The sequence below is a fragment of the Haplochromis burtoni genome, unplaced genomic scaffold (genome assembly GCF_018398535.1).
Source record: "Haplochromis burtoni strain Fernald_Lab_line unplaced genomic scaffold, NCSU_Asbu1 Contig_785, whole genome shotgun sequence".
Lineage (NCBI taxonomy): Eukaryota > Metazoa > Chordata > Actinopteri > Cichliformes > Cichlidae > Haplochromis > Haplochromis burtoni.
This window is the reverse complement of record NW_024583146.1, coordinates 51404-65119: the sequence shown is the minus strand read 5'-3', so window position 1 is coordinate 65119 and position 13716 is coordinate 51404. Positions and strand designations below refer to the sequence as shown.

Sequence of the window (13716 nt, the reverse complement as noted above, 5' to 3'; positions counted from 1 at the left end):
TTTAAGACCTACTATAGAACCAAGTCCGCCAGAGCTTATATTATTTTTTTTTACATGCTGTAGTGCCATTTGTGGGAGCATTTCAAGTTGCTATACATCAATACAACTGTTATAGCCCATATTTTAATAATATGTATGCATTAAGTCCATAGTAACTACATTAATTGCAAAAAAGTGCAATAAACTACAAAAAAATTGAAAATCGTTTTTGTTTTTTTTTACATATATTTCTACTTGGAGAAATTTAAGAGGTTTATCCCTCAAAACTTTAAATACAAAAAAGTTGCAAAAAATAGTTTACAACAACAGGAAATTTATTTTGAGTGTCTTCATAGTTTTATTTTGGAGATACAGCAATTTTTATATACTGCAGGAAAAACAAAAAAACAATCCTATGATGCAAATTTGCAAAGAAAACAGCAGGTGCATCAAAATAAACTATTTCCAGCAGTGCAATTCGAGTTCTAAGCATCTGATGGAACGGCAAAGCGTGTTTCTGGAATATTATGTTTTTGTTCCTGCAAGCGCTTTTTATGCAATTTTTGCAAAGCTATATGTGGAACGAAACCGTGACCGAGGACAAGCTGATGGCATCAGATGTAAGTACAACTCCTCCGGTTTCATATGCAAAACAAATTATTGCGCTAGCTTACACGGTTCCGGTTCTACAGGGATTTAAAAATAGTTACGCAAAACGGAGCGTGCTGCTCTGACCGGCTTTAAAGGGTTAACAATGACTTTAAAAAAATAATATAAAATAGTGTGCAACACCACTGAAGTTTTTTTTTAAACTCTCTTTTCAACCAACGGCAGTCACTCTCCAAATAACTTCTGCTTAGCTTTCCGAGCTTCCCTCGGGTCCTCTTAATCAGCGGTCTCCAACCTTTTTTGCGCCACGGACGGTTTATGCCCGACAATATTTTCACGGACCGGCCTTTAAGGTGTCGCGGATAAATGAGGGAGGGGCTAATAATCGGCTCAGTCATTTTTAATGATCGTTGAAAGCCCAGATCGTAATCGTGATTAAAATTCGATTAATTGAGCAGCCCTATTTCCTACTCGTATTGCTCTTTTCTGCAATAGTGCCTTTATTTCCTCTCTGAGTATCATCACCGCCTCGGTGTTGACAGTCGTGTTTACGACTCTCTGGAAACGAGGCGGCTTGACCCGGAACTGGAACCGGTAACCCATGGCAACAGTTCGCAGCACCCACAGAGAGGGGGCGCAAGCACGCAACTGAGGGAAGTGAGCAGCCAGCCGGCTGACCTGCAGCACCGTCGGCAGGGCGTTGTCGCCCCCCAGTGTGTCTGCAGGGGACTGCATCACCTGCCTGACCTGGCTCATTCTGCCTGCAGGCTGAGCATTTGTGATTGTTTGAGAATAAACAACACTCTTTATTGATTGTAACATGGAAACATGTACATTCATACATTTTGTTGGAGGCACCTTTTCTGGGGCACAACAATGAAAAACAGCGGGAACACTCGATGTGGTCACCTGAACATTTAACACACCTGAACAGGGAGTTACCTGAGGCATTTTGTGTGCAGGGGTTTTGTGCTTGGGAGACAGTGTTAGGAAAGTGCAGCGCCTTCTGGGGCTGACAACCTGAACAGAACTTAAGCGGCACCTCTTGTGCGGCAACAGAGGGGTAAAAAGCAGTGTCTCCCTGCTGCTGGACCCCTTCTCCACTCGAAACCACAGCTAGGAGGGCTGAGGCTTCTTCCTCCTGGGCGTCGGGTCCCGCCGGGGGCCCGAGGGTGGGCCTTTGCTCCAGGCCGACTGGCGTGGAGCTCGGGCCGGAGGATGTGCTCTCGCTGGCGGCACACCCACTTCAGCAGTGGGCACCGTTCTCTTGCCAGTCGGCAGAGGAGCGGCGGGCCTGTGAGAGCTGGCTGCGGGCTTGGGCTGACGTCTGGGGATGATGTCGAGCAGAGCTCCCGTCTGCTTCTTCCTCAGATCGAATCTAGCCTGAATGGCTTCAAGTGAATGTCTGAATATCCCAGCTGCAGACACTGGTGCGTCCAGATATACAGCCCTGTCCCTATCTGGGACATCAGAGAGGGTCAGTCACAGGTGCCTCTGCGCCACTACTGTCGAAGCCATCCCTCTGCCAAGGGAGAGTGCTGCACAGCGAGACGCACGGAGGATGTGATCTGTGGCAACTCTGACTTCGTTAAGAAGAGGTGCCAGCGGGCTGTCATCAGGAACCAGCGATCTGAGCTCCGCCAGGCACATCGCCTGGTACATCTGGAGCATGGTGACGGAGCTCATGGCGCGAGTAGTGCCGGCATGAGCCCGATAAATCTTCTCCAGCTGCAAAGCAGAGAATCTGCCGTGCTTGGACAGCAGAGTTGCGGGGCCGCCGACACCATGGTTATGGGACGGGGTCAGATAAGCAGCCAGAGACGGCTCCATAAGGAGTGGGTTAGCTAAGCCAGCCCCCTCGGCGCCGTCCAATTCCATGGACTGTCCATAGCCGGGCATAGTGACGCAGGTAGACAGAGGTTTGTCCCATGATGCTGTTAGCTTGCACACAAAGTCTGGGAACATGAGCTGGCGGAGGAGAGGGCCAGTCACATGCAGCTTCTCAGCAGCATGGCGAAACAGGGAGAAAAGAGAGGCATCATCGTGGCCGACCGGCGCAGCAGCAGCGGCACATTGGGCCAACAATGAGCTCTCCTGCTCATCCTCTGACAAACCATGGATGTCCAGGCCGATGTCCAGCACATCATCGTCTTACTGGGGAGCGCTGACGGGCTTCAACCCAGGCTGAAGCCCGTCAGCGCTCCTGCATGGTTCCGGCTCGTCATCGGCTAACCCGTCAACATATTCCATGTGGTCAGCCCAGCTAATTGCGGGGACATCAACCAGATAATCCTCGTCTTCAGACTCGGACAAAGCCAGGGCTCCAGACTTGGAAAGGAGAGGGTCATGCTGTGCGACAGCCCAAGACTTTTTCCACAAACATCAACCGTCTTTCCAGGGTCGAGATTCTTACTCTGGATGGCATTACCTTGGCCTCCAGTAACGCTGTGAGGAACCTTGGAGTCATTTTTGACCAGGACATGTCCTTCAAAGCACATATTAAACAAATATGTAAGACTGCTTTCTTCCATTTGTGCAACATCTCTAAAGTTAGAAATATCCTGTCTCAGAGTGACGCTGAAAAACTAGTTCATGCATTTATTACTTCCAGGCTGGACTACTGTAATTCATTATTATCAGGATGTCCTAAAAACTCGCTGAAAAGCCTTCAGCTGATCCAAAATGCTGCAGCAAGAGTCCTGACAGGGACTAGAAAGAGAGAGCAGATTTCTCCTGTTTTGGCTTCCTGTTAAATCCAGAATTCAAAATCCTGCTCCTCACATACAAGGTCTTAAATAATCAGGCCCCATCTTATCTTAATGACCTTGTAGTACCATATCACCCTATTAGAGCTCTTCGCTCTTGCTCTGCAGGCCTACTTGTTTTCCATTAGTACCTACTCGGATCGACTGTTCACAGTTTTCGGGGTTTTCATTAGGTCATAGTACTTGGTACCGGGTACTAAAATAGTTCCTGCACAGCCAGGATTCCAAGCGATCCGAGCAGGTACTAAAATGTGATGTCGTCAGACCGCATGCTAGCAACTGGCTCATCAGTGGCGTCACTCGATGAGACATGAGAGAGTCTCATGCACAAAAATCAAAACCACCATTTTTGAAACCCGGCGATGAGGGAGATGGCTACAAAACCAACGGCGTGGTCCCAGAGTATGACGAAAAGCCACAGAGCGAGCAGCAGGTGTATCATCGCCTCCACCTCCATCTTTGTTCTATGGTTTGTGTCGTATACCAATTACGTCACAGGACACTCGGCCGCGTTGCTATGACGATGACCACGCATATTAGGTGGTAATCAGCTGTAATGGAAAACCAGTTGATATGAGTAGTAACTAATGGAAGAAGTCAACTTAAGCTTAAAATTATAAAGATGTAAAGTTTCTGAGATATCTCCCTGCTACTGTACTGAACTCCCCTCACCATGAAATGACATGACCAAATCTGTATGTAACTAAATGGCTTTGCAGTCCGCGGTTCCCGCCTGCACTCAGCACCCACCACAAAATGTCAGCAATCCAAGGTCACCAATGAGAAATAATAAGAAGCGAGTTTCTCCATTGTTGGCTTTAATGCCACAGAGTGCAAAGCCTTTAAACTTTAGTGTTGACTTTGGAGTCACACAGAGGTAGATGCATAGAGAGCCTGCAGGTGCACTCTCACAGTGTGTTTCCGTGTGTGTCTCTGCTCACACACACACACACACAGCAGTCTACACCTGAGGATGTCTGTGGGAAAGTTGGCTTCCAAATGTCAACTACGTGAGAAACATTGGAAGCAACTGGAATCAGCTGAAGTTGTACAATTCTGACTCTGTGCTAAATTGATAGAAGGGCTGTGGGGTAGGGGCAGATGAAAGCCTGGACATATAAGTGAAGTGTTGAAAATCCACAGGCACAAAATGGTTTCCTGCTTCCCATAAGAATGTGAAGAATAGCAAATTAGAGGTTCAAATAGGGTGAGAAACAGACCCGTGCAACGAGCAGCCTAATCTGCTTTACACAGGAAGATGTAGATCCAAACAAACCCCAAAGCTGCACAGCAAATCCCTCACACAAAAACTTACACTCCAGTGTTTGGACATTTAAACAGCTGTCACTCTTCAGGGCTGCTGTTTCACCACGTCATACAACGCTTACGTCAAAAATATAAAATATAAATATAAAAACACGTGCTGGCTAGTCACAGGAGCACGCTCAGTGAGAGACTGAGATTACCCATAATGCACCACAGAATGACACAGCAAATCATCTCAGTATTCTTGATATTTATTTATAATGACCTCTGTTAGTCCCTGATATTTATTATTGAGTGATCTGTAAATATTGGTGCGATTTCTTACATTTGAAAATTCTGTAACATATTGCATTGTTTAAATAGTTCGTCTGTTACTGTCCTGGAGCAACTGTAACCCACATAATGTGCTTAGAGATTAATAAAGTATTCTGATCCTGGTTCACTGAAGTTCACCGAGAGACAACAGTTCCCACTTAGACTGAGGTGGAGCTGTCTGTCAGCGGCAGAGCTAAAAACTAACTGAGGGCAGTCTTGATGCTCAATCATCCAGGCAAGAAACCCCACAAAGGTTGATTCTGTTCATCTGGACGTGGAGTTTTCAGACTGCAGAGAGCTGAGGAACCATTCCCCAGCTCTCTGTGATCACTGGTCATGACAGTTATGAAATTATTGCATATTATGATCAGGAACCTCACAGCCACTGCTGCTGGTTTCAGTCATTGCTTATAAGGCTGGAAACCTGCAGTCAGCTGGGACTGAAGAAGTCAGCTGATGAGTGACGAACGTTACTCCAGATGAACAGAATCAACTTTGTGGGTAAATGAAGGTTAAAACAGTTTAGCAGACACAGCTGTGGTGTCGAGCTCAAGTTACTGCACTCACAAACCTCGTGTCCACTCTGTGCTTTATGCTGTGCTGCACTTTATGCTTAAAGAACATCAGCTATGCTGATTATTTTGTGACTGTATGCTTTCCAGGATGTAGATAATGTTTCCATGGAGCAGACGTTCAGCACAACAAGCTAAACTCTACACAATAGCACACAAAGTCTTTGCAGTACAAATTTAGTCACATCCAGATGTTACTGGTCTGACAATGAGACTCGGAAAAGAAAGAAGCACATGACTGAGGCGGACACACAGCTCCGCCCCTCACTAACAGCTCCTTCATGTTCATGTTAGGAGGAATTTAAACGTGTCCGTAGAGCTTCAGTTTCATCAACACTGAAGTATTAAACAGTTTTGTCCAAGATAAGCAATGACCTGAGAGCCACCATCATTCATCATTAACACAGTGGCTGTAAAATACTGAACCAAGGCAAAGTGGATTACAGACACACAGAGAACCAGATGTGCAGAGCAGAACCAGATGTGCAGAGCAGTGGGTGCACCACAGCTGAGTCCAGAGCATGAGATAAAGTGAACAGCAGACCAACAGGACACAGGCACAGCTGAGGATGCAGAGCTGCAGGCTGATGTGTCGTCTGGTTGTAGCCAGCTGCACGGCTGACAGTGACGTTTCATATTTTAACTTTCTTAACTCTTGTTCTACAATAATGAAAATATGTGCATGTTAGGTACTGTGCTGTTTGCTCACCCATTCATTTATTAGTAGGTTGTAAAATGTATCACCACGATCGATGGTGAAAATGAACAAGTTGACTAAGAAAGGAGTTCTTCACCAACACTGGTGTAGCTGCAGAGGTAAACATCTTCCCTGTGATACAGCCGAGTTTGAAATTCTACTGTGGTGACGACCCTGAGGCAAATATGAAGAGGCGCAGCAGCACGCAGTGATCATTCAGCTGCTGACAGAAGAAACACAGCTAATGGCAGTCACTGCTTTTACACTCATCCTGCTTTTCCCGAGGAACACTTTGCTTTTGTTCCTTAAACTGTGAATATAAGTTCATCACTATCTCTAAATACCTTTGTATTGATGCAACACTTTTCCTTCCCTTGGCTTCAGAATAGACAGCTGATGGCTAACAGCACGGCAACAAGTGCACCCCTGCCACACTGAACACACCAGCACATGATCTGCATCACCGCTGAGCTCAGGTTTCATTTCCACTCTTTGTTTTCATCATCGTTAAATCACAGACTTGAGACAAAATGAAATTCCAAAAATATACGTTTGATTTGACAAAGTGAATATTTACAGCCATTTTCACACCTACAGTGTGTTTACTGTGGTCATGTTCACGATATGAAGGAACAGCACTGGAGTTAAACTGGAGCCGACACTACGTCTCCAAAGGGTGTTTGTGTCTGCACTCAATGAAGAGGAAGAACAGACCACACAGCCCTGGTGTGAACACACGTATTCATTATACTAATCATTTAGATGATTTCACTGCAGAATCTACTAAAAAACAAACACCAGCAAACGTGCACTGAATGCATCGTTTCTTTGGCACCACAGTCAAAGATGTGTTCAAATACCCGTGGACAGAGAGGGACTGAAATGTCCTCGACCTGTGACCAAAGAGAACAGCAATACAACGAAAACCTTACAACAACAAACACAATCAAACCTTGAAATCCCTTTGACACCTACAGCTAAAGCTCCGTGTGTTCACAGCTCATATCCAAGCACACACCAGCAGCCCCAGTAAGAGCCTTGATATGGGCAAAGGATCAAAGCAGTTATCAGGAAAATTATGGATACAAGTGAAAGACAAAAGGGTCCACATCCTGTTACCTGGTGAATTTACTGTAACACTGTTGCTATCATTTTCTAATAGTTCTAATCAGTGTCCCAGGTCACACAGTGGGGAAAAACAAACCCTAGTCAGGCACTGGCAACACTGGTACATCTCTCCTTATGGTCTTAACTGTGTGCACATTAGGCTTCTAATATTTCCAGGTCTTTATTGCCACTGAAGGTCAAAATGTACAAGTCTGAAATGTGCAGAGGTAAAGGCCAAGTATGGTTTAACAGCCAGGACATGATAACTCCAGTGCTGCTGAAGGTCAGCGTGATAGAATCAATAGATGTTGCACAACAATAAACATAACAGTGGGAGAGGTCAAACTTCACAGAAATGCAGTGATGAAAGCATCACAACAGTCTGTCAGGTTTATAATCAAGCGTATGGATGACCTCCAAGCCTGCTACGAGCTGAGCACCGTGCAGGACGACATGACAGCAGATGGTGCTTTAGAGGTGGGGTTCGTACTAGATGGTCTAGGGCAGGATGATGCATGTCCTATTCCTGAGTGTTTGCAAAGCCAAGTTACCATAACAACCAGTGTAGACGCTGTAGCACTGGTGAATCTGTACAAACAATCTGATTGGTCCACATGAAGAAACAGTGCAGACAGATATTAAATATGACAGAGGCACTGATTTCTGATGATGTGAAGATGATGTGTGAGGATAAAAACAACCCTGAAACACCAACTTCAGTCAACACTTCTGCATAAAATGAGTTCCTTACTTTCCAGTGACTTCTATTAATGTGCATGTTATATATTGACCTAACCTTCAGGGTTAATACGAACAGACCAGTGGTACAGACCTCGTTCTGCAGCTCATCGTTGCTCCTGTGTGAGGCCAGCATTTCAAACAGAGACGTGCACAGCTCCTCTGGGTTGGATGACATCATGTTGCCTCCACACAGATATTTATCTACTTCTGTTCTAAGGATGGAGCCATCCCCCGGGGTCAGGGGGCTTTCTGTACTGGACGGAGCCTCTTCACTGATGCCCGTCTTGCCGCTCTTTTGGTTGTTGAAAAAGTTGATGAAATCCAAGCTGGCACTCTCTTCCTGGATACCGGAGAAGGGCAGCCCCTCCAGTGGGTCGAGTGTGTAACCGTCATGTGAGAAAGCAATGTTGCGCCCAAAAGCGGCGCTTCGGTCCAGGTTGCGGCAGGAGCGTTGGCTCTGGATAAAGTCTTCGACTCGGGAGTCACCGAGCAAAGCCACCAGCCGACCCACAGAGGCGCAGGACGCTTCAGCTGCCGATGATGGAAAGGGACCGAACATGTGTTTGATGGCCCGAGTCTCCTCTGTACCAACGTGGTCTTTGTTGTGGAAGGTTTCAAACAGGAACACGGCTGCGCTTTCACCCACCGCCTGACCGAGTTCAGAAGCCACTGTGGAACAAGCACATGCACACCACAGTTAGCACTGCAGCGTTATGCACAGAATTTACAGTTGGGTCCACACATGTTTGAACAAAAACACACTTTGGTCATTTTATATTTGCAAGAACCAAGAGTTTGTAAAGGCATCGAACTCTGACTGCAACCCAAAATAGGTTTCCAGACTCGAGACGAACTGAAGGTAGAGACACCTGTAAACATGCAACAACTGAAGGCAACTGCAGCAAAGGCGTGGCTGAGCTTCTCATGGAAGCAAACACTGCACCTGGCTGTAGACGCTCCCAACTGCAACAAACCTGCACATCCAACTATTCGAAGCACAGCTGCCAGTTCTACCCTCAGCCTCCTGCCTGAGTTATGACACTGACAAATGGTAAATATCCTGTATTTCTGTAGCGCTTTTACTAGTCCTTTACACGTCCAGTCATCCACCCAGTCACACACACATTCACACACTGGTGATGGCAGCTACATTGTAGCCACAGCCATCCTGGGGCGCACTGACAGAGGCGAGGCTGCCGGACACTGGCGCCACCGGGCCCTCTGACCACCACCAGTAGACGGGTGAAGTGTCTTGCCCAAGGACACAACGACCGAGACTGTCCAAGCTGGGGCTCGAACCGGCAACCTTCCGATTACAAGACGAACTCCCAACTCTTGAGCCACGATCGCCCAAGATTGTGGCACGACAAGATTTTCAAAAACCCCAACCCGAGGGTTGAAGTCACTGAGATTCGAACTCATCAAAGCTGCCCCGTTCTTGAGTCATTGCATTCACAGACTTGGGTGTCCACGCTGCACTGCAATCAAATCAACTGTTCGAGTATACAGAAGTAAAACTCTAAAAGTGTGTCACTGTCCAGAAACCCATGGATGTTCCTGTACCCGCCCCAGAGAAACACCAAACTCTACCTTCTACATGAACTCTGTTATAATGTCAAGTCATAAAAAGCCAATAATGCCAGGAAAGAAGGACGCAGTCACTAATCAATCGACTCATTTAAATGCATGATGTTGTTCAGCAGTCACATACTGCCAGCAGTATCAGTCGACTGGCTTCAGCTGTTAGCATGACCGGAGCTTCTGTCAGTAACGTCCACGTGAGGTTTATAACCCACAGGATTCATTAAACACTAGCTGCCCTGTGAGGAACGGACCTGGTTTCCTTTTCTTCCTTAAAACCCAGTGTGGCCCAAACACTGGCAGAAAGGAGAATTTCCATCTTAAGGGAAAATGGATGTAATGATTATCATTTTAATGATGACGATTATTAGGATTGCTGCAACAATCACCTTTACCCTTTCTATTACCATTAGCTGTGCCTAGACAGCAGCACTGCTTTATATGGCCATTAAATCTGTGCACAGCACTATTAATAGTGCTAGAAAGAGTCGGCAGCTCTAAGAAAGGCCAAACACGAGCTAACTGTTCCTGCACCTCATTTAAATATTATTCCAAACAATTCATACTTTAGCAGAACTGCACTTAAAAAAAAAAGAAAAAAAAAAGAAATGCAGCATAATTGTCCAATTAGAGGAAAAAATGTCAAAAGGACAGAGGCAGACTAGAGCAAAGAAGGCTGGAGAGGCAAAGTGAAAACAGATGAAAAGGATTTAAACCAATTAAAACGGCCTAAAAAAAGCAGCAGCTCGTGGTTGCACGTTACAAACACAATGGCTGCTTTCATCCTCGAGAGCATCCTAAGAACAACTTTTCATTTGGATCTAGTCACACAGTTTGAGGGCAGCTCCAACACACAAACGAGCACACACACTGTTAGTCTGGCTGGTGAACAGTGAGCAGCCAATCAGATCCTCGCAGGGTTTCCTCAGAGCTCAGTAACACATGGACAGACTTTAACTCTGCCATCAAACATGCTGTTTGGTTTGAGCTGCTCTGTGTTTGAACCTTCACATGGAAGACGTGTGAACAGTACAATAACCACATGATCACATTAACAGCTGATAGAGTACAGCCATTAAAACTACCTGCAAAATCTTCCATGTTGCTTTTGCAGAGAATTCCCCCACATATAACCTACCAACACTGCATGATGTCATTTTGGCCCCGCCCTTCTTTATTCAGGGTTTTAATGAGTATAAACAGAAACAGGCATTCTGAGGTTTTCATGAACGCTTCTCCAGCTTCACACAAACACGAGTTACAGCTGAGGTGTGCCTCCTTACCCATCTGTTTGGCTGCCAGGAGCAGGCTCTTCAGCTCCTGACTGGCAGCTTGCTGCTGACTTTTGTCCTGATGCTCGGTGCAGAAATGGACAATCTTCTGCCACGTCAGGCCCTCTCTGGCAAACAGCTCCTGTCTCTTCAGACGCTTGGCCTAATGAGTCACAGAGAGAGATGCAATTACACTTCAAGAAGAGCAGCACTCACTGCTCTGATCACAAGTATCTGGAAATGACCACCTTTGGTTAACAGCACTTAGCCTGTGCATTACTAACAACACTGTATTTCTAAAGTATTTCTATTATATTTCACTGAGCATATGAGAACCTATACTATTAATTACACAGGCCCAGTTTACTGACTGTGGGCAGGGTTCATCAACAGAGACTGAATCATGGGTCCACTCCCACGGTTCACTGTTTGAACCTTTGTCAGTACGAGGTCGACTCACCTAAAGGACACTGTGAGTGATATGGAACAGCTCTGTTTGTTTTCATGCTTACTGATCAGTAGGGCTGCCACGATTAGTCGACTAGTCACGATTACGTCGACTATCAAAATCGTCGACGGCTGATTTAATAGTCGACACGTCGTTTGAAGCTTTGTAAGATCCCAAAAGACGCAGGAATAAGTAGCAGGATTTAAGAGTGTAATAACGGACTGAAACAGAAGATGGCAGCACTGCATGTACAAGGATGCCAGCTGCCGTTAAACCCCGAAGAAGAAGAAGCAGCTGTGTCCCAGAATTCATAGCGCGGCCCAGCTCAGTTTCCAACAATGGCGGCAGCTAGTTAGTTTTAATATTACTCTTATTATTCTTTCTGGGTCACAAAATAAACGTTTAACATATTTTCAGGCGAGAATGTAGCTGTGTAAACCTCAAATATCTGCTCAGTTTATCAGGACACCGCATATTTTCAAAAGCGCTCCGACGTTTTCGGAGGCGTCTGTTACCCACTAGCTCGATAGCTAGCTGGGAGGTCAAGGGTCACTAGAGCCGTGAGAACACCGGACTCCCGGCAAATCGTTTTCAAACCCACCGCCGTCTTTCACTGCTCAGGTTAAACATGATATATGAGTCACTTAGATAACTTAACATGTTATTGTTTGGCTTTTTTAGTATTTTATTTGTTCCTGAGTAAATCGGTTTGGCTGAGATTAAAGTTATAGTTTTTACACAGCTGAATAAACGTCAAGCAGACAGCTGATTATCAGAAGTGTGAGATGCTGGAGAATATACTCCGGTGTCCTGTTATATTTTAGATAGCAAGGAGTTTATTAAACTCCACCGAAACAATCTGCAGATTTCATTAAAATGTAATAAACTATCATCTTGTCTTTATTTTTAGTTAGCACCTTAAACAATTAAAGCTGTAAGCTAATGATAGTTATATAAGAGCAGATGCTGCTGGTGCAATAAGCTGTAGTTTTACGTCCAATGGATGATGATCTGATTAGTCGACTAATCACAAAAATAATCGGTGACTAGTCGACTATCAGAATAATCGATTGTGGCAGCCCTACTGGTCAGTGCTGATCTCATTTACTGCTAATATAATGCTCGTTGTTTTTGCTTTTTCACTGACACCAGAACAGTGCAGTTCACACGTGTCGTGGACTCTTCATGCACGCTCAGCGCTCAGGAGGTCAGAACAAGCATTAACATAACGACTCCGTTACAATCAGCATCTGCACGTCTTCCAAAGCTGAGAGATAATGTTGGGCTGACTTCAGCTTGCCTTTCCACGGAGAAACACTTTCTGCTTAGAGGATTTAACGAGAGCTTAGCTAGCTGAAGATCAGTGGTTGAATAGCATGCTCAGTTTCATTTTAAACACGAGGAGCTGATCTGAGAAACTAAAGAAAAGCAGGGACACCTCTCAGTTACAAACAGTAATGCTGACTGGCAGGGAAAAGGAAACACGGACACAAATATATGGAAGTCATCAGTGAGCAGAGGACAGGAAGCTGGCAGGTAAAGGTGAGCGTACAGCACCTCAGCTGACCTCGTTCCTCTAGCAAAGTACTTGATCCTTATTTGTTTCAGTAAGAAAAGATCCCGTATCCTAAATGCAGATGGGAAGTATGAAAATAGCATCTTCACTGCAGAAAAGACGACTTTTGTTTGTAGGTTTAGTTGTTAGAAAAAGAATCTGCAAAAACTGGTTTATGTTTTATTTCCAACAGCAGAAATGACAAACATTTCCCTGCTGTGTCAGTAACTTTGTATTCTTAACCTCTTCTGTCAAGTCTGGGATACATGACTGCTCGTCACCAGCAGCAAGAAACTTTGTATCCATTCAATAAAAATTAGGGTTGCTACTCTGAGCCATCAGCAGCCACTCAAAGGCCACGGGCCACCTCGTCTGCAGCAGAGCCAACAAACAGAAGCCACAGAAAAGTTTGGGTCACAAACAGCCTGTCACAGCACAGCTACATTTCTGTCATATGACAAACATGTTGAAATCACATCAGCTGCTTGATATCAAATATGAAACATTCAATTTTCATTACAGATGCTTTCGTTTCATTTTACTACAGATATATTCAGCCTCTTGTTTGTCCCAGACTTTTGTCCAGTCTGAGACCACAACAACATGTCAGCTTGTCCTGGGCGATAGTTTCAGCCTGGACTACAAGATACACAGTAGGTGCCGTGTCAAACTTCCACGCCCGTGTAGTTTTACATAGTTTTTCTCCAACAGGGCTAAAAAAGCAGCAGCTCGTGGTTGCACGTTACAAACACAATGGCTGCTTTCATCCTCGAGAGCATCCTAAGAACAACTTTTCATTTGGATCTAGTC

General features: G+C 45.3%; 1 protein-coding gene across 8 annotated transcripts in view; it reads right to left on the bottom strand.

The window, feature by feature from the left end:
* The window catches only part of ascc3 (activating signal cointegrator 1 complex subunit 3), a gene marked incomplete at its 3' end in the record, with an annotated part of 122202 nt that overhangs the window by 101635 nt on the left and 6851 nt on the right, over positions 1-13716 (bottom strand). For all 8 annotated transcript variants that reach the window (XM_014330397.2, XM_014330395.2, XM_014330396.2 and 5 more), the window contains 2 exon segments: positions 8143-8720; positions 10916-11066. In XM_014330397.2, coding sequence (XP_014185883.1) covers positions 8143-8720; positions 10916-11066 — 729 coding nt within the window.